This window comes from Schistocerca piceifrons, chromosome 3, assembly GCF_021461385.2.
Source record: "Schistocerca piceifrons isolate TAMUIC-IGC-003096 chromosome 3, iqSchPice1.1, whole genome shotgun sequence".
Classification (NCBI taxonomy): domain Eukaryota; kingdom Metazoa; phylum Arthropoda; class Insecta; order Orthoptera; family Acrididae; genus Schistocerca; species Schistocerca piceifrons.
Genome location: NC_060140.1, coordinates 420,476,230 through 420,501,172, shown reverse-complemented (window position 1 = coordinate 420,501,172; position 24,943 = coordinate 420,476,230). Strand labels below are relative to the sequence as shown.

General features: G+C 40.5%; 1 protein-coding gene across 4 annotated transcripts in view; it reads left to right on the top strand.

The window, feature by feature from the left end:
• Positions 1-24,943, top strand: part of LOC124789524 (cytochrome P450 4d2-like) — a 168,232-nt gene that overhangs the window by 41,727 nt on the left and 101,562 nt on the right. For 3 of the 4 annotated variants that reach the window (XM_047256917.1, XM_047256916.1, XM_047256913.1), the window contains exons 2-3: positions 3,885-4,208; positions 14,674-14,875. In XM_047256917.1, the coding sequence (XP_047112873.1) occupies positions 3,994-4,208; positions 14,674-14,875 (417 nt within the window). In that variant the 5' untranslated portion in view covers positions 3,885-3,993. The remainder of the gene's footprint in view (positions 1-3,884; positions 4,209-14,673; positions 14,876-24,943) is intronic. The other variant, XM_047256914.1, reaches the window with a different exon arrangement.

Sequence of the window (24,943 nt, the reverse complement as noted above, 5' to 3'; positions counted from 1 at the left end):
GAATTGCTCGTCCTGGTATAAAATAGGGTAGACAGGATGTCGTGTTCTACGTCAGACGGTCACCCGATCCCACTTAACCTTTGTCTTGCGTCACTACTATCCAGCACGTAGAGTATGCAGTTTTTTTTATTTTTAAATAATGTAAATATGTCATGTTTATGAGCTAATACAAATAAATGTACTTGAGTGATAAAAGAATGTTTCCTTATGTTTCCTTTACAGCTGTTACCTAATAATTGTACTGCTTCACGCCTAATTCAATTCCTCAAGCAGATGTGGATATGTTAAACACGTGAATTGAAACCGTTCGATCCCAGACATGGGTTGCTACTGAAGATATTACGTACTCACTCCTCTCTTCAGGTCCGAAAAGTTTGTAGTTGGAATATCGGAACACCCTGTATATGTGCGTCTAGTAAAGATCTCATGTACGAGTGTGATAACGGTTCCTAAGTTGCGTAGTATTTAACTGAAGGAGTGCACCGGTATGAGACCGGTATTTGACTTACTGGATGTGGGAAACCGCCTGAAAACAATATCCAGGCTGGTAGGCTACCTCGACTTCGTCGTTAAGCCGCAAGACGGATTCTGTCAAGAGCCGGCTTGACTCCCTGCTTCCCAGAAGCGCACGCTTTAGCGCCCTCGGCTATTTGGGCAGGTACCTAAAAAGTAGTACAATTGAAAGTCTCAACATTTTAAACATGGCTGAAGCAGCAACTGTTGAAAATCTGCACGGTAAATGATAACAGCCAAACATTTGCAGGATGAAGATTTATTGAAATCCTTGACCACGCTTTCAATTGTCACGGTAAATGATAACAGCCAAACAGTTGCACGATAAAGATTTATTCAAATCCTTGACCACGGTTTCGCTATATCTAAATATACCTTCATCAGAAGCAAAAATACAATAAAATCACATCCTGCAGTGGAGATACATAAAACAATCGTGCCAATGGCATCGTCAGTAGTATGTCAGTTTTATGTATCTCCACTGCAGAATGTGATTTTAGTGTATTTTTGCTTCTGATGAATGTATATTTAGATATATCCAAACCGTGGTCAAGGATCTGAATAAATCTTTATCGTGCAACTGTTTAGTTGTTATCATTTACCATGACAATTGAAAGTAATTATTACCAAACATGTCACTGTGGTATGCACTGTACAGATATACAGGGTGGTCCATTGGTAGTGACCGGGAGAAATATCACACGAAATAAGCATGGTTCTGAGCACTATGGGACTAAACATCTATGGTCATCAGTCCCCTAGAACTTAGAACTACTTAAACCTATCTAACCTAAGGACATCACACAACACCCAGTCATCACGAGGCAGAGAAAATCCCTGACCCGGCCGGGAATCGAAATAAGCATCAAACGAAAAAACTACAAAGAACGAAACTCGTCTAGCTTGAAGGGGGAAACCAGATGGCTCTATGGTTGGCCCGCTAGATGGCGCTGCCATAGGTCAAACGGGTATCGACTGCGTTTTTTTAAATAAGAACCCCCATTTTTTTTACATATTCGTGTAGTACATAAAGAAATATGAATGTTTTAGTTGGACCACTTTTTTCGCTTTGTGGTAGATGGCGCTGTAATAGTCACAAACGTATAAGTACGTGGTATCACGTAACATTCCGCCAGTGCGGACGGTATTTGCTTCGTAATACATTACCCGTGTTAAAATGGACCGTTTACCAACTGCGGGAAGGTCTATATTGTGTTGATGTATAGCTATTACGATCAAAATGCCCAACGGGCGTGTGCTATGTATGCTGCTCGGTATCCTGGACGACATCATCCAAGTGTCCGGACCGTTCGCCGGATAGTTACGTTATTTAAGGAAACAGGAAGTGTTCAGCCGCATGTGAAGCGTCAATCACGACCTGCAACAAATAATAATACCCAAGTAGGTGTTTTAGCTGCTGTCGCGGCTAATCCGCACATCAGTAGCAGACATATTGCGCAAGAATCGGGAGTCTCAAAAACGTCGGTGTTGAGAATGCTACATCAACATCGATTGCACCCGTACAATAATTCTATGCACCAGGAATTGCATGGCGTCAACTTTGAACGTCATGTACAGTTCTGCCAATGGGCACGAGAGAAATTACGGGACGATGACAGATTTTTTGCACGCGTTCTATTAAGCGACGAAGCGTCATTCACCAACACTGGTAACGTAAACCGGCATAATGTGCACTACTGGGCAACGGAAAATACACGATGACAGGAGACAAGTGGAACATCAGCGACCTTGGCGGGTTAATGTATGGTGCGGCATTATGGGAGGAAGGATAATTGGTCCCCATTTTATCGATGACAATCTAAATGGTGCAATGTATGCTGATTTCCTACGTAATGTTTTACTGATGTTACTACAAGATGTTTCAATGCATGACAGAATGGCGATGTACTTCCAACATGATGGATGTCCGCCACATAGCTTGCGTGCGGTTGAAGCGATATTGAACAGCATGTTTCATGACAGGTGGATTGGTTGTCGAAGCACCATACCATGGCCCACACGTTCATCGGATCTAACGTCCCCGTATTTCTTCCTGTGGGGAAACTTGAAGGATATTTGCTATCGTCATCCACCGACAACGCCGGCCGGGGTGTCCGAGCGGTTCTAGACGCTACAGTGTGGAACCGCGTGACCGCTACCGTCGCAGGTTCGAATCCTGCCTCGGGCATGGATGTGTGTGATGTCCTTAGGTTAGTTAGGTTTAAGTAGTTCTAAGTTCTAGGGTACTGATGACCCCAGAATTTAAGTCCCTTAGTGCTCAGAGCCATTTTCCACCGACAACGCCTGACAACATGCGTCAACGCATTGTCGATGCATGTGCAAACAGTACGGAAAGCGAACTACTCGCTGTTGAGAGGAATGTCGTTACACGTATTGCCAAATGCATTGAGGTTACCGGACATCCTTTTGAGCATTTATTGCATTAATGTGGTATTTACAGTTAATCGTGCTGTAACAGCATGCGTTCTCAGAAATGATAAGTTCACAAAGGTACATGTATCACATTGGAACAACCGAAATAAAATGTTCAAACGTACTTAGGTTCTGTTTTTTAATTTTTAATAACCTACCTGTTACCAACTGTTCGTCTAAAATTGCGAGCCATATGTTTGTGACTATTACAGCGCCATGTATCACAAACCGAAGAAAGGGGTCCAACTAAAACATTCATATTTCTTTACGTACTACATGAATATGTAATAAAAAGTGCGGGTTCCTATTTGAAAAAAAAAACGCAGTTGACATCCGTCTGACCTATGGCTGCGCCATCTAGCGGGCCAACAATAGCGCCATCTGATTTCCCCGTTCAAGCTATACAAGTTTCGTTCTTTGTAGTTTTTTTCTTTTGATGCTAATTTCGTGAGATATTTGGCCCTGTCACGATCGGTGGACCATCCTGTAGATTCCGATACAACGAAGACGCAAATACTCACACATCGCGAGGAGAGGGACGCGCGCGTGAAAAGATATTCCTTTCCGATTAGACTGATGAACCTAGTTAAGGTGCCCCCCCCCCCTCCCCCCGGGCTAACAGTCTCACACGATGCCTTCTTTCTTTTCATATTTACTTCATTGAACTCTTTTGTCCGTGTATAAAAATAATGCTTCTGAAGCGGAACGAACAGTGTGATAGAAACATGAATTAAGTAACAATCAACAAAATTTATACCCAGACCAGATTTCTGCGTCCCCTTTCGGATCGAAAGAGCAAAGTTACGCTACCGAGCTGTTTGACGCGTTGCTCACGTAGACGCGGAATACTAAAATAAATTCTTAAATTATCTAGTCGGCAGCTCATATAAAGTCAGCTTTCTCGATATGTGAACTCTTCCACTCGTTTTATGTTCCAGAAGTAATTCGAGAGACCAGCCTTGCATATAACGAACACAGTGGAGAACTGCTGTGGTTGAAGGAGACGTACCAGGACGCTCTGCATTTCTGTACGGACCGTCAGAAGAAATGAGCGTGTGGACCGCCTGCTGGCAGGGCCTCGGCCTCGTGGTGGGAGCTCTGCTGGCCGTTCTCAGCTGGCTCTGGATCACTCGGCCTCGCACCAACGCGCCCGGGCCCACTCCGCTGCCGCTGTTGGGAAACCTCCCACATTTCTGGCGAAAGCTGCCCGTCGTCGTGAACGACTTTAGGAAGCTGCAACGTTGCTATGGCGACGTCTTCAGGTATTTAAATTTTCAGCGTCAGACTGCTACCTTGTTAAACACTGAGGTGACAAAAGTAAAAAAAAAAAAAAAAAAAAAAAAAAAAAATGTTCAATTGTGTGTGAAATCTTATGGGATTTAACAGCTAAGGTCATCAGTAACTGCTAAGGTCATCAGTCCCTAAGCTTACACACTACTCAACCTAAATCATCCTAAGGACGAACACACACACCCATGCCTGAGGGAGGACTCGAACCTCCGCCGGGACCAGCCGCACAGTCCATGACTGCAGCGACTTAGACCGCTCAGCTAAGTAAGACAAAAGTCATGGGATAGCGATATACACATGTACATATGACGTTAGCATCTAGTTAGCAGAATATAAAAGGACAGTACATGGGCGAATCTGTCATTGGTATGGAAGTGATTTATGTGAAAGGGTTTCCGGCGTGATTATGGTCGCACGAAAAGAATTAACACATTTAGAATGCGGAATGGTAGTAGGAGCCAGAAACATGTAACATCCCACTTCTTAAATAGTTAGCGAATTCAATATTTCGAGATCCACGGTATCAAGAGTGAGTAGAGAATACCAAAGTTCAGGCATTACCTCTCTCTACGTACAATGCACTGGCCGACGGCCTTCACTAGACGACTGAGAGCAGCGTTAGAGTTTTCAGTGCTAGCAGTCAAGCAACACTGCATGAAACAATAGCGGAAAACAATGTGGGACGCACGACGAACGTATCCGTAAGGGCAGAACGCCGAAATGTGACGTTAAGGGGGGTAGGACGTCAAACGGGCCGACTTGGAGCAGGAGAGGCACCACAGGACATTTTAATTTCCACTGTCTATACTTTTACAAATAAATTCATAAACCTTTCTCAGCCTGACCAGGAAGGATTCACTGTTCACACTCATAGCAGTGGAAGTTCATAAACGAAACAAAATAATTCTTTTACATGTGTAACTTCATCACTTTTTCACATACTATTGGCTACATTTGTAGCTATAGCTATACTTTCCTCCATAAGCAAGAGAGATTCTTCGATGAATTTTGCACAGCATGCAAACCATACTTACAGGTGTGTGAAACTCTACAATTTTTCAAATCTATTAAAAACTGTGGTAAAAATCGAGATAATTAACTATAAAATTTGAGTTTTTTCTAAACATCAAGTTTTAAATGCACCAGCTCATTCATTTTTACATAAATTAAATAAATTCAGTGACATTAAATACGTACAGTGACAGGATTGCTCTCATCATAAGCGACATCAAACCAACACTGACAACAATGGTTCAGATATACATCTGGACGATCTAACCAGGACATGAAGGAAGAAAATGGCCAGCACAAAAAAACTTGTGATAGAGAAAGTATATGAGGATACTGAACGGGTAATTCAGTGTGTAAAGAGAAATTAAATGTAGTAGTCACGATAGACTGTAATGTGGTTGGAGGAGGAGGTACACTTTGGAAAAGATCGAGAGATACGGAGAGATTTCGAAGATTTCACTTAGATTACGTGATCATCGGGCAGAGATTCCGAAATCGGATATTGGATACTAAGGCGTACTCAGAAGCAGATAGAGACCCAAAACACAATTCAGTGATGTAAATCGAAGGCTGGAGTTTAAGAAACTAGTCAGGATGAATCAGTGCGCAAAGAGGCGGAATACGGAAGTACTAAGAAATGAAGAGACATTCTTGAAGTTCCCTGAGTCTATAGAAATTCCTCTAATGAACTGCTCAAAAGGAATAACAATTGAAGAGGAATGGGCATCTCCAAAAAGGTCAGTCACAGAAGTTGGAAAGAAAACTGTAGATAGAGGGAAGGCGAATGATTTGAAACCATGGATAAACAGATAAAATACTTTAGCTGATCGACGGAAAAAAGAAGTATAAAAATGTTCTCAACAGTTTAGGACTACAGTTAGACCAATCACTTAGAAACGAAAGAAATAGCAAATGCAAGGAAGCTTAGAAAAAATGGCTGCATGTAAAATGTAAGGAAACTGAAAAAGAAATAGCTGTCGGAAGAATGAACTTAGCTTATAGAAAAGTCTAAACGACCTTCGGGTGAAATTAAATTAAGAGTGGTAACATCAAGGGTACAAAGGGAATAGCTTTGTTAAATGCAGTGGAAAGAGCGGATAGGTGGAAGGAGTTCATTGAAGGCCTCTACGAGGGGAAAGACATATCAACGTGGCAGAAGAAGAAATAGGAGTCAACAGGGCAAAGATATGGGATCCAGTATTACTCCTAGAATTACAATTTCAAAGGGCTTTGGAAGACTTAAGATCAAATAAGGTAGAAGGGATGGACAATATTCTATCGGGGTTTCTAAAATCATTGTGGGAAGCAACAACAAAGCGGCTATTCACGATGATGTGTAGAATGTATAACACTGGCGATATACCATCAGACTTTCAGAAGGGCATCATTCACACAACTCCGAAGACTGCAAGAGTTGACTAGTGCGAGAATTATCGCATAATCAGCTTAGGGCTGAAGCATGAAGCTGACGACAGAAATAATATATAGAAGAATGCAAGAGAAAACTGAATATCTGTTACATGGCTACCAGTTTGGCTTTAGAAAAGATAAAGGCACGAGAGACGCAGTTCCTACGTTGCGTCTGATAATGTAAGCAAGACTGAAGAAAAACTGAGACACGTTCATTGGAAGTGGCAACTTAGAAAAAGCGTTCGATAGTGTAAAATGGTGCACGATGTTCGACGTTCTGAGAGAAATGTGGGAAAACGATAGGGAAAGACGGGTACAATGCAATATGTATAAGCGCAGAGAGGGAACAATAAGACTGGGAGCAATTTCCAAATGCTTGGATTGAAAAAGGTTTAAGGCTGGGATACAGTCTTTTGCCCCTACTTTTCTATCTCTACATCTAAGAAGCAGTGAAGGAAATACAACACACTTTCAAGAGGGGGACCTACATTCGAGATGAAAGGACATCAATGATAAGATTCTCTGACGACTTTGCTATCCTCAGTGAACGTGAAGAAGTGTTGCAGCATGTGTTGAATGGACTGAGAAGTCTAATGAGTTCAGAATGTCGACTGAGAGTATTTCGACGAGAAACGAAATGAGAAGCAGCCAAAATGAGAATATCAAGAATCGTAACATCACAATTGTTGATCACACAGTAGACGAGATTAAGGAATTATGCACCTAGGTAGCAAAATAACAGATGACGGACGGAGTAAGGAGGACATAAAAAGCAGACTCCCAGTGGCAAAAAGACATTAATGACCTGCTAATATCAGACATAGGTCATAGTTTGAGGAATAAATTTCTTAGTATGAACGGTTGGGGCACATTATTTGAGATGTGATGCTACATAAGAATGTTGAAAATTGTATGGACTGATAAGGCAAAGAATGGGGAGTTTCTCCGCAGAATCGGCAAGGTTGGAATACATCCAGAAAATAATTGAGGACGTAGGCTGCAATCGTTACTCTGACATAAAAATGTTGGCACAGCAGAGGAATTCGCTGGCCAGAGTGGCCCAGCGGTTCCAGGCACTTCAGTCTGGAACCGCGCGACCGCTACAGTCGCAGGTTCGAATCCTGCCTCGGTCATGGATGTGTGTGATGTCCTTAGGTTAGTTAGGTTTAAGTAGTTCTACGCACTGGGGAACTGATGACCTCAGATGTTAAGTCCCATGGTGATCAGAGCCATTAGAACCAAGCAGAGGAATTCGTGGCGGCACACACTCAGCTGTGATTGCTGAGCTGCAGTGAGCGAGTTACTGATGAAACGTACCAACGCAATATGAGTCATCATTGTCAGCAGCATCATGATTTCCTTCCAGCGTCCGGACAGGAACTATGTAAACGAAATGCCCCCATTGATTTCTCTCACCATTGCTTGCCACATTACTGTCCTCCTCTCCTCTGGTGTGTCCATCTCTTCCTAGACCACCCAATCGGTCTTTTTCCAGGTACCTCCATCACCAAATACAAACCTGAAGTCCATTTCGGTGTATTTGATTCACATGACATAACCACTTCACTCCCGCAGTGCTGATTCCGTCCTCCATGGCCAAGGTCACCTGCATGTCTCTCCTTATATACTCGTTCCTGACTCTGTCTCTACTGCTTTTTTGTAGAGCTAACCTAAGGAACTTCATTTCACATGCCTGCATCTGAATTGTATCTCTCCTATTCATGACACATATCTCCATGCTACACGTCGTGATTAGCAGCAGACACATTTTGTACATGATATTTTCAGCTGTTAAAGAGACTCCCTTGTCTCATGTTAGGTTTTGTACTAGTTGGAAGAAGTTGGATGCTTTTGGTAATCTGTTTAAAACTTCTAATCTGGCTTTTCCATCACACTGGAAGACAACAGCCAGATAACTGAAACTCTTCGCTCATTCAACTTTCTCTCCTTTTGTATGATGTAACATGACGTGGGTATCCTACTCATCTTCAGTACCACTGTCTTTCTGTTGTATTGTATTGTATTGATGTGGGGACCTAGAAACGACGGAGAGGCTTCGTCCACGCCGTAGCCCTCAGTGGTTCACAACCCCACAACAGGCTACAGCAGTCCACTCATCCCACCACCGCCCCACAGCGAACCCAGGGTTACTGTGCGGTTCGCCCCCCAGTGGATCCCTCGGGAAAGTCTCACACCAGACGAGTGTAACCCCAAATGTTGGCGTGGTAGGGTAATGGTGTTGTGTGTGTGCGTGCAGACAGAGTTTGCACAGCAATCGTCGAAATGTGTAACTGAGGCGGAATAAGGGGAACCAGCCCGCATTCGCCGAGACAGATGGAGAACCGCCTTAAAAACCATCCACAGACTGGCCGGCACACCGAACCTCGACACTAATCCGACGGGCGGTTTCGTGCTGGGGACCGACACGCTTCTCGCCTGGAAAGCAGTGCGTTAGACCGCACAGTTAACCGGGCGGGCGTCTTTCTCTTACTCACAGCCAACTCTAATTCTTTAGTCTATTTCCAGTAATCCAGTCTCCTCTGAACCTTCATTTCCCTCTCTTCCCAAATCGCGACGTCATCAGCAGCAGAAAAAGCAATGAGTTCTACCTTTTCTACTTCCTTGATTTCTTTCATAATTACGTCCATAAGTGCAATGAAGAGTAGCGAAGGAAGCAAATTACCTCGTTGTTCATCTCTCCTTAACACTATTATCAGATGCTTTCCTTTTTCTCAATTCTTCTCCATTAAATGACGGAGTGATAATATGAGATCTATCGTTCTGCTGTTGTTCTTCAAATAGATGTTCTGAGAATCTTCCTCACTATCTTTTCTACGATCTTTTCGATTGTCATAGGGCAGTCTGATTCCTGGGTACTTAGTGCACTTCTCTTTACTTCCTTTCGTAAACAGTTGTATTATATTTCCGTTTTTCCAATCATCCGGCAGTTTCTTATCTTTCCATATCACCCCCGAGCATCCGATGTAACCACTGCATTCTTTGGATTCCTGCTGCCTTAATCACATCTACTGTCAGCCCCTCTAGTTCTGCCGCCTTCCCACCTATAATCTTTTTCAGTGCACATTCATTCTATGCCTAAAAACTGGCTGCTGTTCTTCCTCTACTTCAATGACTTCGGCGTCACTTTCTTGTTCATTTTCCCCATTAGTACGATTCCGAAATATTCGATGGCTTAATTTCAGTGTAGGGCACAGCACAGTAAAGCAAAGTTAAAATCGACGAAAATTTTATCTCTTCGCTACATGTGAGCGACTATTATATTGCTGAAATATTCTATGATGATATTCCTGACGGAAGAAGGTACGCCGCACTTTACAATACCACCAGTGTAGTGGCAGCGGTTCATATTGATACGAATAGACAGAAGTGGATACCATGTTGTTTCCATTAATGTTCCACTGTAACAAACGTGTCGTTTGTCCACTTTGACGCACAACAAAGACTGCGATCGCCGATGATAGGGTCTAACTTTAATACACCTCCATCATCGTAGGAAGTTTAGGGTGGAGTGTCAGAAAACATAGCACTCTTCCTATCAGCACGCGAGCGTTGCCCTTGATGAGTTCACTGCATTCCCAGCCTTACTCTGTTAGTTAATTGACAGTATTTAGAGTATACAAAAAGCGGCCATTCCTGTCAAACGTATCGGTCTTCTACTTATAACCAGCTGAGCTGGGAAATCTGAGTGTAACCGTGACGGTACTCCGAAGGCACTAAAATATTCTGTGCGGCCTGTGGAACAACAGAGGCGACTACCAGAATATCTTGCTGCAAAACAACAGTATTATGATTTAATCCTGCGGACAAAAGTTGAACAATGATACTGCTATGTACACAATCAGTTGCACTTAAACAAACGGGACACACAGTTCAAGACTGCAAGTGAAAGATCTTTAATCACCTTAGAATTAAGGACACTAATAATTCTGTGACAATTAATGGCAAGGATTCTGTCAAATATCTCATTGAGATTCCACTCCCAGGAGACGCCCCAGACGGGGACGGTGAAATCCACATAAAAAGGGCAATGATATAAAAGCACAGCGGTGGAGAGGAAATAGTCATACCATTTGTACAAGAATGAACTCAAGACAGGCATGGTATCTGGTTCTGACAACACATGCGACAATATTTGTTTGAGATTACGATAAATATTTTCGGAGTTTTCGATTACTTATGTTAGTTTCCACCGTTCGCATAGCTTAGGAAAGGGAATTTCCATTTATCCTTCTAGTGTAGTTTTATAGACTACTGTCAAAGTTAGAGTTGCGCTGTGGTAAGCGTAGACAAAATTACTAGGGGACTTACGAAATGATGGTCACATGATTTTTCGGAATATCACAATAGAACCTATGTTACAGATACATCAAAGAGTTAGTTTACTGAAGGTGTCACAACACATGCTAATAACATCATGCTAGTTGTATCCTATAATTCCAGGACAGAACACGAGGTCAGTGCTCTAAGAAAATATTTTCCAAGGTTCCTGCAAGTCAGTTTCCCACAGCCAGCTCATCACTGTGCTTTTATGTATCGCCTAGTAAACTGATCAGTTTATGTATTTATAATTAGCTAATCTTGCCAAATTTAGTAGGTTATTTCTTATTTCGTTCATAATTTCAGTAACTGTCACATTTGTATATAGATAATAGACATCTGGCGACAAGAAATTTTCCAATAATTGATAGTTTTGTGTCTTCAATCAGATCAATTACATCCATTGAGTATTTCTTGATATATGAAGAGCGCTGGGTTAGCAATGTATTTAGCATTTTGTAAGAGTGTATGAAGATTGTATGCTGGACTACTTATTTAATTTACAACAGCTGTAACAGAAATCACTTTTTCTTGTAATTTTTGTTGCACTGACAGTTTAAGTCCTTGCACAACTATTCATTTCCTAAACACAACGTAGAAACATAAATTTTAAAAGCTAATTTAATAACTGTCTGAAATTTGTTCATTGGTCTGTTCTCAAACTTCTAAAGTTTATTCCCCCAGAAAAAATTCTTTGTTTTGTAACATAGTCTTCTTTCTGTATAACTATGATTGTACTGATTTTGTCTGATTTATTGCTATCTCAGAGTGTGATTACAGTTTATTGTTGATGTTCTTGAAGTTGATAATTTCATCAATTTATTTTTAACAGTTTTATCCTTCTGTAGTGGTTTTTTAATGAAACTGCGATTTTGATTCTGATGTGGTTCTGCTCCATTGTTGGTAACTTAACTGTATCTAATGCTACAACAGTACAGGCAATTGTGGATTCAATATTAGCATTATTAAGTATTGTTGTTATGTAGTTCTTTATAAAATAGTTCCTCTTTTTTAGCGTCAAACTGTATGTCAATAAGTTTTATTAGTCTTTCATATAACGTAAAATCTGAATTATTGGCGTCTTTCTTTTGTCGTTATTTGTTTTCTAGTTAAGAGTAATAAGCTTCTTGGTGTGACTTTACCAGATCACACCAATTTCTCCACGCGGATATTTGGCTGTTGTTTCTGTTATTAGATGCAAATGAGCTTGAGGTAAGATTTTCCATGATTCATATGTGCTAAGACAAGCTGTTGGTTCAAGAAGCCTTTCAATTTGTATTTTTCACGAATTTCTTCTGTGTTCTCAGCTTCATTTCTTTTCATTAACGCGTTTTTCTACGTTTGTAGAGGCTTCAATACGTACATCTACATAATCAGGTATCCCTTTTTTCATTATATATTGTTTCTTGAACTTGATACTTTTTATGCTTGATTTTTGTTTCTTGGTACACTAGTGCAGTAGTAGTATATAGGTTAGAAAATGTCTTGAGCGCTTTTCATACAGTTTGTTGAGACTGCAGAAGTGCATGCATCTCAATATATTTGTCTGAATGTGATTAATACTTTGAATTTAGATAGGGAGTGGATATCAGAGCAGACAGTTATGATATATAGTCTGTAATAAAGGAAAGTACAAACTGTAAGTTAAACTAGATGAATATAAAAATAAAAGAAGTTCAGACAAGAATGAGAAGTCAGCAGCAGTTACAAAATTTGATTTGGATTTACTGTACAGCAGTTCTAATGATCCCTGTAGATTGCACTACCACACCTAAACTGACTGCGACAGTTTCCATATCCAGGTATCTTGAATGAAAAGAGGTTGTCCATTTAGTAGGCGAGATGAATACTGATCTGCCATTGGAATCTCATATTATCATTATATCCAGTATCAAACCGTGGGAAGGCATGAACTACGACCTACTTGCAGGGTGCCACTGATTTGAATAAGTACTGTTTGAAGGTGGCAGAAATCGCAACAAAAAATAAAAGATTTGGAACGCAGTTCAAAGAAATACATTCTGAAATGAGATCAGAACAACGCACTCTTAACAGAGGCCAACGAGCACTGACGTAGACACATTCACAGAATGACATATAGCAATAGAATTCATGCATATCTACACTAATTTAACCGAAAACACTTCAGGAAGAGAGGGGAAGTGGGGGGGGGGGGGGGAGGGGCGCAAAATCCGGTGAATCTTACCGCATGGCTGGCGCTGCTACTCTCTCATAAAACATCGCGAAATATTCGTGATTGCAGAACGACCAAAACGGTGATCGAATTCGAGCGTCACTAATAGACTGGGCCAGAAGTCACGAAGCGTTAAGCTTTGCCGTCGCATGGTGGGGCGTACGTACGGACAACAGGCGGTCGCGGGTGAGACAACAGGTAGTGGACCTTCTAAGAAGACTTTCCAGAATGGGGGCTAAAGCGACGATGCACAGTGCTTTTGACAGCTGGTTGGCACCTCACACTAGTTTGTCTACAGCTGTAAACAGTTCCGGTGCTAACTTGCTGCGTGGGCAAACGGCAGACTGCCACCTGCTGCCCCATAGACCTGCCCGCTTCCTTTTTGCCCCCTAAGTATCCTAACTTGGCGCAGGCTCAGCATTTGAGACAGCAGGATGCAATGTGTTCGTGCGCATCTCAAGAAGAAAAAGACACTCCGTTTAAATTTGAATCTTTTTAACGACAGCCACAATTTTGAACAATTTATTAATTCCTCTTAGAATGATAGCAGCCGAGGTCTGCCTACGGATCTCGGTTCCTCCGTACGTAGGGAATTATTAGTACACGGTTTCTTTCGTTTCTGTAAGTATTTAGGCGCTTTAATTCGCGACTGTATCTTTAGATACATATAAATAAAACTGGATTGAGCAGAGGTTTGTTCCTCGTCAAAACGTCCCGAATCTGTCACATGATTACATTTTACTCTTTTACTCTCGAATTATCCTTTCCCTCCGGCCTTGTGTGGCCTCCCACGCACTCGTTCTACATGTGAAGTTCTAGGCAGGGCCCGTAACACAATGTGTTACGTTACAAGATGAAGATGAAGACGTGGACGTTCATACAATGTGAGTAGTCAAGAGTATACAGAAGAACAGCGCCAGAAGAACTGTTAATTTAAAATAATTTCTGAGTGCATAACTGACGGGGTGGAGTGGAGTGTCGAGTTACAGGTTCTCCTGCTACATTCTATGAGACATGGATCCTAGTAGCTTCCTGAGGGGGCTTAGTGTTGGGTGTTGGAATAGATTCGCTCTGAGGGTAGAGAGCCACTGATGTGACACCAGAAAAACTCCCCTGATGACACCATCAGAAATAGAAAACAACTCTGTACAAAACAGACTTCTGCTGGACTAGATCACGAACACTGGACAGAATAATTCATTAGTGCTGTAACTATAGTAGCACACTGTTATACTGATCAGTTGTACTTTCTTTTTATTGAGTAGTTAAGTACAGATTCTGAGATGCGGAGCACGAGATGCTCCAGTTCCCCTATAAAGTCACAACGCCACCAAGCGGCACATAACCTCGGGAGGGTGTTAGCGTAGCAGCCAGGTGATACAGCTAGCGACTTAGAGCAGCTGGTGCTCCGGCACTCAGAATCTAGAAATATAGTTGATACTTCGTTTCCTGGCTGTGTAGCTGACTTGATAATTTATGTACAGGTTCTACTTAGGACCTAAACTGATCTTGGTAGCGACGCAGCCGAACGATGCAAGAAGGCTGCTGGTGGGGTGCAAGGTGCGAGAGAGAGACGACTTCGCCACTCGCGCACTCTTCGCCTATACAGGCAATGGGCTTATCGTTAGTAAGGGTGAACTATGGAAAGCACACAGAAAGATAATCGAACCTACGTTTCACTCAGAGGTACGTACATAATTTCAGCGATGAGATTTTCATTTTTGTATAATGCATAAGAGACAAAGTCCCAAGCGACTGACTCACTCCCTCCCTCATCATCGCCTAGCCCAAACCGCTAAGGAAAGAAACTTGAAATTTGCAGATGATTTTGAGCTTGTACTATAGAAGTCGTTTAACAAGGTATTTTTCGAAATTCCACCTCAAGGTGAGTGAAATAGGAGATAAAAAGGTATCTGAAAGCATGTCGCTATTAAGGCCATTTTGAAGCTAGACCTAAGAAAATAGGTATTTGCTTTCTCGGTCAGAAATAAAGAAATAAGTTTTTCACAATTTTTTTGAAATTTAACCGCCATGGGCGTAAAATAATCTGTGAAAGTTTTTTCAAAATGAATCATTATTAAGGAACTACTAAAGTATTTTTGAAGCCACATCTATCGCTATTGGTTTTTATTTCTTGGTGACATATAAAAAGATATGCGTTTCAGTGGTTTAGGACATTTAAAACATAAGGAGGTTTTTATCAAATATTTCATTATGAAAGCATTTTTAAAGCTAAATATGTCAAAATCTGTATTTGCGGATATAAATAAAAATATTCGTGTTTCACTGTTTTTGGAAATTGAACTCCTATTGGGATGAAACAGGGAATGAAATGTCTTATGAAAATATTTCATTAAGTTAGCATTTCTGAAAATAAATCTATGAGATTTGCCTTTAGTTTCTTTGTTAGAAACTAAAATCATGCATTTCACTGCTTTTGGAGATTCATCAACTAATGAGTAAAATGTGGGGTGAAATGTTTTATCAAAATATTTCATTGTGAAAGAATTGTTAAAGCAAAATCTATGACACTTGGAATTGACTTCTCAGTTACAAATTAAAAAATATTCGTCTGACTGCCTTTGGAAATTCAATCCCTAAGGGAGTGGAACAGGGTCTCACTGATTTAGAAAGTCATTATGGCCCAGCCCCGACCTCTAATGATATGAACTCGAAATTTGACGAGGGTATGGATCTTATACTGGAGGCGTCGTTTAAGAAGGGATAGTTCGAAATTACACTCCTAAGGGTGAAACAGGAGATGAAAAGCTTTTTGAAAATACATCACTATTGAGGAAATTTTCAAACTAGAACTACGAAAATTGGTATTTGGTTCCTCAGTCAGAAATTAAAGAAACTAGTGTTTCAGAGTTTTTGGAAATTCAGCCACTAATGGGGTAAAACAGGGTTGGAAAATTTTTCAGAAAATATTTCGTTGTAATCAAAAAATTTATAGGTAAATCTATGAAAACTGGTACTCCAATTCTCTCTTACATATAAAGAAATATGTGTTAGAGGATGATGTTCCAATCGAAACACCACCACAAGACCGCAAAAGGGATGACTAACAAAAACCTTGGCCTCCCGCTACTACAATCGCTTTTTATTCAGAAGTACATTCGCCAAGATCGTGCTTCTATGACCTTACTTTGCGTGGATGTTTAGAAGGTGTTACAATTTGTGAAAAACATAAAAATTCGATTAAAGGAAAACAAAAAGATATTCGTACAGACCACACAGTCCACGCGATTGAAGCAGTGTGCACTAAGGCAACCTCACATATGACCATGAAAAATTACATTGTTGTAGAGTAGATAAAATTCTTTCAATAAGCAAGGTGGGAAACCTGAGAGAGGTCACATGAATAACACGATTACTTTTAGTGGTAGAGCATCAGCCAAAAAATTGTGAAGTTGAAGCAGCGGGTAATGTAGGGTTACTAATGTATGTGAGGTTGAACTAGTGAAGCATATCTGACGTTTGACGTTTACCTTTACTGTTGTAAATAAGGCCTCGATTTGTTCTGGTTCGAAAATTGCAGTTCTTATGGAATTAACCGGAGACATAGGTTTAGGCATTAACATGGAAATAAATAAAGGAACCTTCTGTTACCCTTACAGCACATCGATGTACTGCCATATTTAAATTTATACCACTCCAAGCAAACCTATGAGTCACGTCCAGTAGCGTTCGTTTAAAATTTTTATGTATAGCCATTCTCGGGATTTGATTGAATAGTGGACACATAGTCATCTACAGAGAACAAGTTTCTTGTACTGTACGCCGATAATTAAGGCACATATTTCGTAATACACTTGCTTTTTCTATTCTATTCTTTGCTAAATGTTTTTACATGTACAGAAATTTCACAAAAAGTTTGTCAACTGCAGCTAGACTTTTACGATGTAACAGTAGATGCAACAGCTCTTATAAGTTTTGCTCTGATCCTAGGAGAAAGTGGTACCGGCAATGAAGTATTCTGCTTACTTTATATAGAAATATCAATTAGTCTTTCCGTATCTCAGTATATTGAGTTACCAATATTTGATTTTAAACGATATTCGTAGTGTCAGTGGGTACTTGAAAAAAGTAACTATCTTCAAGGGAACTTAATGAAATCGAAGGTTAAAGGTCGATATAAAAGTAAAAAAAGGAAGAAAAAGAAAAGCAGATTCGGTTAGGTACGAAGTTTGCCAATCGTCATGTCGGAATCAGAATCAAGTCAGAAGCTGGAGGCAGGGTCGTCAATTAAAGCAACACTTACATCTAAAGGCACATTCGTTACTGAGACAAATATACAGCCATAACTGAAGTGAACCTATTTATACATACATTGAGTATTCCAGAATGCCTGTATTTGTACAAAGGTTAAATATTCCGGAATACAGAAGCATTGCAACCATCAGATCCTGCCATAGCTTTCCATAAATGGTTAATACTGAGTAAGAAGCAATTTCTGGTGCTCAGGATCGAGCTGGTGACTCACAGCACACAAGCTAGTGACGCTAACAACTACACCAAACTACATGCACCGCAGTTACTGACTTTGCTTTGCTGCAGAAACAACAACCTTCTGTTCCGGAAGTTCTCATTGGTTTTGACTAAAGCATCCCGGATTTATATCTTTTCAATCGACCTCTGTATGACGTTGCTGGCGGATCGTTGCATTTTCGGTCGTGTTCAGTATCGAAGTTAAGCCTTCCGGTCGAAGCTTCGCGATTGGCGAGTGTGTCTTTAATCCCTTGAATTTCCCTTCGTCGAACTGCGCCTACGGTGTGTGGTAATGGTTGAAACGGAGAAAATGGAAGACCATTCTGCATAGTTGTCTTCATGATGAAGGGTCATAATCCTCAACGTCGAAAGTGACGTCAGGTAAGTGACAAAGGATACTAGAATGCTGCAACGCTATGAGTTTGACCATTTATGGCTAGCCTGCTTACGAGAGGATCGAGCCGGTCGTGTCTGGTTCCACATTACTCGGTTCGGTCATGGACTAACACAGTGTCTGTTGTCTGGACAGCAGTTCGGTAAATAACCAGGGATGACCGGTCTTCGACGATAAGTCGCTCTCCCTTGTCGCACTTCGCAAACCCAACACCACTATCTCTCTCTCTTTCACTCTCTCTCTCTCTCTCTCTCTCTCTCTCTCTCTCTCTCTCTCGCTCCCCCTTACTCCCTGTCTCTCTGGCTATTTCCTTCTACTTTCTTTCTTGCTTTCTCTCCCTCTCTTGCTCTCTCTCTCTCTCTCTCTCTCTCTCTCTCTCTCTCTCTCTCTCTCTCTCTCCCCCTTGCTTTCTGTCTGTCTGTCTGTCTCTCTCTCTCTCTCTCTCTCTCTTATTTAAAGCAAAAGTAATGTTTCTAAGAATGCTAATGTGACAGTTAATATCAAACAGAAAATAATTTGATACTCAGGGCAAACACAGAAGAAGAGATTCATTCTAAACAGAACATCTATTTAGCTCTTGAGTAATAGGGCACTACATACACCTTAAATAAATAAATTCCTTATTTAAGAGACGAATGTTTTTACAAAAAAATACGTACGAAGAGCATTATAAATGAAAGCCAAAGAAATTGGTAAACCTGCCTAATTATCGTATAGGGCCCCCTTGAGCACGCAAAATTGCAGCAACACGCCGTGGCATGGACTCGACTAATGCGTAAAATAGTGCTCGAGGGAACTGACATCATGAATCCAGCACGGCTATCCATAAATCTATAAGAGTACGAGGGGGTAGAGATCTCTTCTGAACAGCATGCGGCAAGGCATTCCAGATATGCTGAGTAATGTTCACGTCTGGGGAGTTTAGTGGCCAGCGGAAGTGTTTAAGCTCAGTAGAGTGCTCCTGGAGCCACTCTGTGACAATTCTGGACGTGTGGGGTGTCGCATTGACCTGCTGGAATCGCCCAGTTCCGTCGGAATGCACAATGGACATAAATGGATGCAGATGATCAGACAGGATGCTAACATACGCGTCATCCGTCAGAGTCGTATCTAGAGACATACTGGGGGTCCCATATCACTCCAACTGCACATGTTCCATACCTTTACAGAGCCTTCACCAGCTTACACAGTCCCATGCTGACATGCAGGGTCCATAGATTCATGAGTTTGTCTTCATATCCGGACACGTCCTTACGCTCAATACTATTTGAAACGAGACTCTTCTGACCAGGAGACATGTTTCCTGTCATCAGTAGTCCAATGTAGTGTTGACGGGTCCAGGCGAGGAGTAAAACTCTGTGTCGTGCAATCATCAAGGGTACACGGACGGGGCTTCGGCCCCTAAAGTCCATGTCGATGATGTTTCGTTAAATGGTCCCCACGCGGACACTTGTTGATGGTCCAACATTGAAATCTGCAGCGATTTGCTGAAGGGTTGCGCTTCTGTCACATTGAACGATTCTCTTCAGTCATCGTTGGTCCCGTTCTTCCGGGATATTTTTACGGCCGCTGCACAATGTCGGAGATCTCATGTTTTATGGGATTCCTGGTATTCAGGGTACACTCGGAAATGGTGGTACGGGATAAATCACCATCTCTATCTCGGAGATGCTGCGTCCCATCACTTATGCGCCGACTATAACACCACGTTCAGACTCACTTAAATGCTGATAACTTGCGTTGTCTTATATAGGCGTTGCCGACCGTAGCGCCGTATTCTGCCTGTTTAGATATCTCTGTATTTGAATACATATGCCTATACCAGTTTCTTTGGCGATCGAGTGTACATTCACAGCTGTAACTTCTTACACTTTTCATTTGAAGAAAATAGCTGCTCCTGATGAACACTAGATCACTGACAGTATCTGGATATAATAGACTGCTGCGAAATGTTAGCAACGTGCTAGCTTTTCTAAAACCTAAACCACATTTTACTAGGAGCGCTTGCTGCAGGTTTACACAAAATACATCGCGTAACAGCAGCCATCACCAGTAGATTCTTTTATTTTTGGAAAACCATTTTAACATGTCTCGATCATCTCCTAGGTGCATTAAAATATAGCGATTTATTTCACATGCAGTGGAGATTACGTTATTCCTCCTGACCTTGAGACGATCTCTGTTTCTGTGTGAAGATGAGACGATAAATGAAGGCTCTAAGTTAATAAACAATAGTGAGAAGGTGACAGAGAACTGCACAATGAAGTGGCTGTAGAAAATGTAGTTTTTTTAATAAAACTTGCGTTGGAAATTTGATATTTTGTAGTAACATATGCCACCAAACTGCTAGGGTCATCGGTCCCTAGGCTTACACACTACTTAATCCAACTTAAACTAATTTATGACAAGGACAACACACGCGCCCATCCCCGAAGGAGGACTCGAACCTATTACAGAGGGAGCTGCGCGAACCCTGGCAAGGTGCCTAAGGCCCCGCGACTACCCAGCACGGCCTTCCGTTTGGCTATAAGACGCTATGCAGTAACTATATAAAAACGATTACATTAATCCATGTAGTACCTGCAAAACTATCACACTTTAGTAGCGTACTACTAAAAATTTTCTCCTTTTTCATTTACGTCAAACATAGTGATATGAGGGAAAGATGGCCAAAGTAATGTAGCAATTTTATATTTGGAAGTAATTACAACTTTCTCACGCCAAGAAACCAGGCTCGGGTATTATTCTCCCATACCTCCGACTTAACAGATTAAGAAGAATTCTTTTCTGTCACTACAGCCACAACAGAGTGTCTAAAGACTCTAGCACAATATACAACCTGTTCAAACATGTTCAAACATGACGATATCAGAGATAAGCAGAGATCACTTCCTTCATGTACCATGCAATGAATTTTTGAGGATTTATTGTTGCTGTGATATTCAGGATATCATTTAACAAGTATCTATTTTCACCAAAAATGTGTCTAAATGCCGTACAATGAGCACCACAAAGAAGCCTTTCGCGGTTTCCCAAAGTTTTAATTATATTGGCAACAGTAGCTTGTTTTAGGTGGTTCTAGTTCAGTTTTATTTTATAGCTCACACACACATTTCACACGCAGTTCAGTTTTATTTTATAGCTCACACACACATTTCACACGCCCCTTCACCAGAAAATAAAAACTTACCTAGAATTTACCAAACCAAGCTGCTATTATCAATTTTTCATTTATAATTCACTTAATTTCATTTAAATTACTTAGAAAAATTAATGAAAATGAGTTGCTTTCAAAGCAAGTTCACCAATTTTCAAAGTAATTGCTTATTCACACAGTAGGTGAACATAGGGAAAAAATTAATATTTTTTTGTAAAAGATGAACAAAAGAAAATAAAATTTAATATTTCTTCAAAAAATGAATGTAAGTAAATAAAAAAAATGAATGTAAGAAATCTTTTCCTTACCCAAAATTTTTTCAATTCTTTCTTCTTAATCAGTCATAAGATTTTTGTGATCTGTTGTTTATAAATATTTTTTAAGATAAGATCGATTTACAGTCTTACCACACTCACATCTAACTTAAATTTTCTGATGTCTTGATACACATTCTGTACAAATAGAACAAAATATATCCTTTTGATAAATATCTTTATTAAATTCATTAATATTCTTTTTCTTTAGACAGTCACCACACTGCTTTAGCTGTTTGGTATTTTTCATTTAAAGATTAGATAATTTAATAAGAAAAAATAAAATTCATTCTCAAAAACTGCAAAACAACAACCAAATTTTCAACTTTGGGACTCCTCTGACCCTACTTACACAGAAACACATGAAGACTAAGTTCTGAATTAACAGAATTTGCCATTTATTCTGGCTGTTGTTGAGTACACAGGCATGTGTTTTAATTGTTTTGTCAAATAGTTAGCTCTTCTACAACCACAAACATTTTGTTGACTTCATGAGATAAAGGCCACAATCATTCAATCTACATACTCAGTTAAGAGTAAAAAACCTCTATGATTGTATATGTATACACATCAAAAAAAGTTTGGCATCATCCCGATTCCCAGAACTCCTGAATACAGATGTTGACTGGGGATATTGTATCACAGACACCATCCCTTTGCCGTTGAGAAATGTCACTAAATCCGCCCAAAGATGTAAATAAGCATGCATGAGCAACGCCTATTAGACAGACGGAGATCAACAGCCAATCAATTCCAGTCATTCCACCAGGAAGCTGGTACATGTTTCTTGTTCTCTGTAGTTCAGCCATGTCTAGACAGTCAATACCGCGGTTCGATCGCGTCTGTATTGTTACATAGTGCCAGGAAGGGCTCTCAACGAGGAAAGTGTCCAGGTCTCTTGGAGTGAACCAAAATGATGTTGTTCAGACATGGAGGAGATACAGGGAGACAGGAACTGTCGATGACATGCCATGCTCAGGCCACCCAAGGGCTAATACTACGGTGGATGACGGCTACCTACGGATTATGGCTCGGAGGAACCCTGACAGCAACGCCACCATGTTGAATAATGCTTTTTGTGCAGCCACCGGACGTCGTGTTATGACTCAAACTGTGTGCAATACGCTGCATGATCCGCAACTTTACTCTCGACGTCCATGGCGAGGTCCCTCTTTGCAACCACTAAGCCATGCAATGCAATACTGATCAGCCCATCAACATGCTGAATGGACCGATCAGGGTTGGCACTACGTTCTCTTCACTGACCAGATGTCACATATGCCTCCAACGAGACAATCGTTGCAGACATGTTTGGAGCAACATGGTCAGGCTGAACGCCTTAGACACTCTGTCCAGCGAGTGCAGCAAGTTGGAGGTAACCTGATGTTTTGGGATGACTTTGTGTGTGGCCGACATACGCCACTGTTGGTTGTGGAAGGCTCCGTAACGGCTATACAACACATGAATGCCATCACCTGACCAATAGTGTAAGCATATAGGCAGCATATTGGCAAAGTATTCGCCTTCATGGACGACAATTCGCGCCGCCATCGTGCACATCTTGTGAATGACTTCCTTCAGGATAACATCGGTCGATTAGATTGACCAGCATGTTCTCCAGATATGAATCCTATCGAACATGCCTGGGATAGACTGAAAAGGGCTGCTTATGGACGACATAACCCACCAACTCCTATGAGGGATCTACGCCAAATCGCTGTTGAACTTGTGGATAGTATGTCATGACGGAAACAGGCATGCATCAATGAAGGAGGACATGCTACTCGGTATTAGAAGTAAAGGTGTTTACAGCAGTCTGGACCACCACCTCTGAATGTCTCGCTGTATGGTGGTACAACAAGCAACGTTTGGTTTTCTCGAGTGATAATAAGGGTGGAAATGATGTTTATGTTGATCTTTATTCCAATTTTCTGTACAGGTTCCGGAACTCTCGGAACTGAGGTAATGGAATACTTTTTTTGATATGTGTGGTTGGTATCCGAGTAACAAAGTACAGTCTAACAGTACTACACTTATCAGTTTATTTCAGACATCAATAAATTATTTTCTTCAGATTATAAAGCTTCATTTGGAAAGACGAAGTGCAAACTATAATAAAAGTTAGTACAAATAGTGAAAACAAAAACATAATTAATTTATGTTTAAAGTGAGAGATGTTCCCATATTATTTTCAATATAGCCTACATAGCGACATCCCTGAATACTTAGTTCGATGCGAGTGAATGCAGGCCACAATCAGTGTGAGAAAATGTTTATGTAAGTTCACTCATTGCATGCCCTTGCTTGCACTGGCGGGAAGTGCTGTGCTAACTTATCTAGAGGCCCCACACTGCTGGACAAATATGAGTTGTAATCTCTCATCGATCTCATGCAAATGTTAACCGATTTTCAAAATATAAAATGCTAACATAGACTTTACAAAAATTGTTACTCAGAAAAATTACAGTTGGCTATCATGTTTTAGTTACCTTACTAAATCATTCAGTTTTTATTGTCTCTTTCCTTCTGAAAATACTTCAAAATGAAATGCAAACAAGGTGTACAGATTCCCTTAACTTTTTCTAATTTTTTATTCTTTTATATAGTTAAAAATTGTCTGTAAATATCCTGTGCTGTGCATCATAAGTTAATTATTTCTTGCCATAGATTGTGACATATGGTAAAGCATCTTTAGCAATTTTTTCGTAAAAGTTACAAAAGTTTTACAGTCGTTTCCTGTGAAGATACAATATTCTTTCTATGAATCATGTTAGTCAAATAGATAGGATAGTTTGTTATCAAATTATATGGAGACATGTCAGCGTCTGATTTGGGTAGTGTAACTCATTTAAAATCAAGGAATGCAGTATATGCTTTGAGAAAATTATGTAGAGGATTAATATGCCATATTTCCTGTGGGAAAATTTCGTTTATTCGATTTCTCAAGGATATATTCTGCTGATTAATGTGGTTGAATCAAGTAACCGGGTCGAATCTAGTAAATGATTATTTTTATGCTTTTTCTGATATGTAACAAATACAAAATATGGCATATCAAATTTTCAGAGTTATAGTAATTTGTGACATCTAGTTCTAAATTTCTCTTACTACTCAGTCCTGCATTTTCTACAGTTTGTACTTCATCAAAAGATATCAGAACTTATGAATTTTTCAGAATATTTTCTCATTGTTCTAACTCATAAGTTGGTTTATAGATTACAATTGGTACATGAATTTCCATCAATTCGGTTACAATTTTTTCTTCCTTATTAACTCTATCTTTAATTCCAACTCTCACAATATTATAATCAGGCAATCTATGTATTGAATCTCCAGAACTAGAAGACCTAGTAAAAACTACTGTTAAATCTCCTTCCCACATAATTTCTTTATAATCT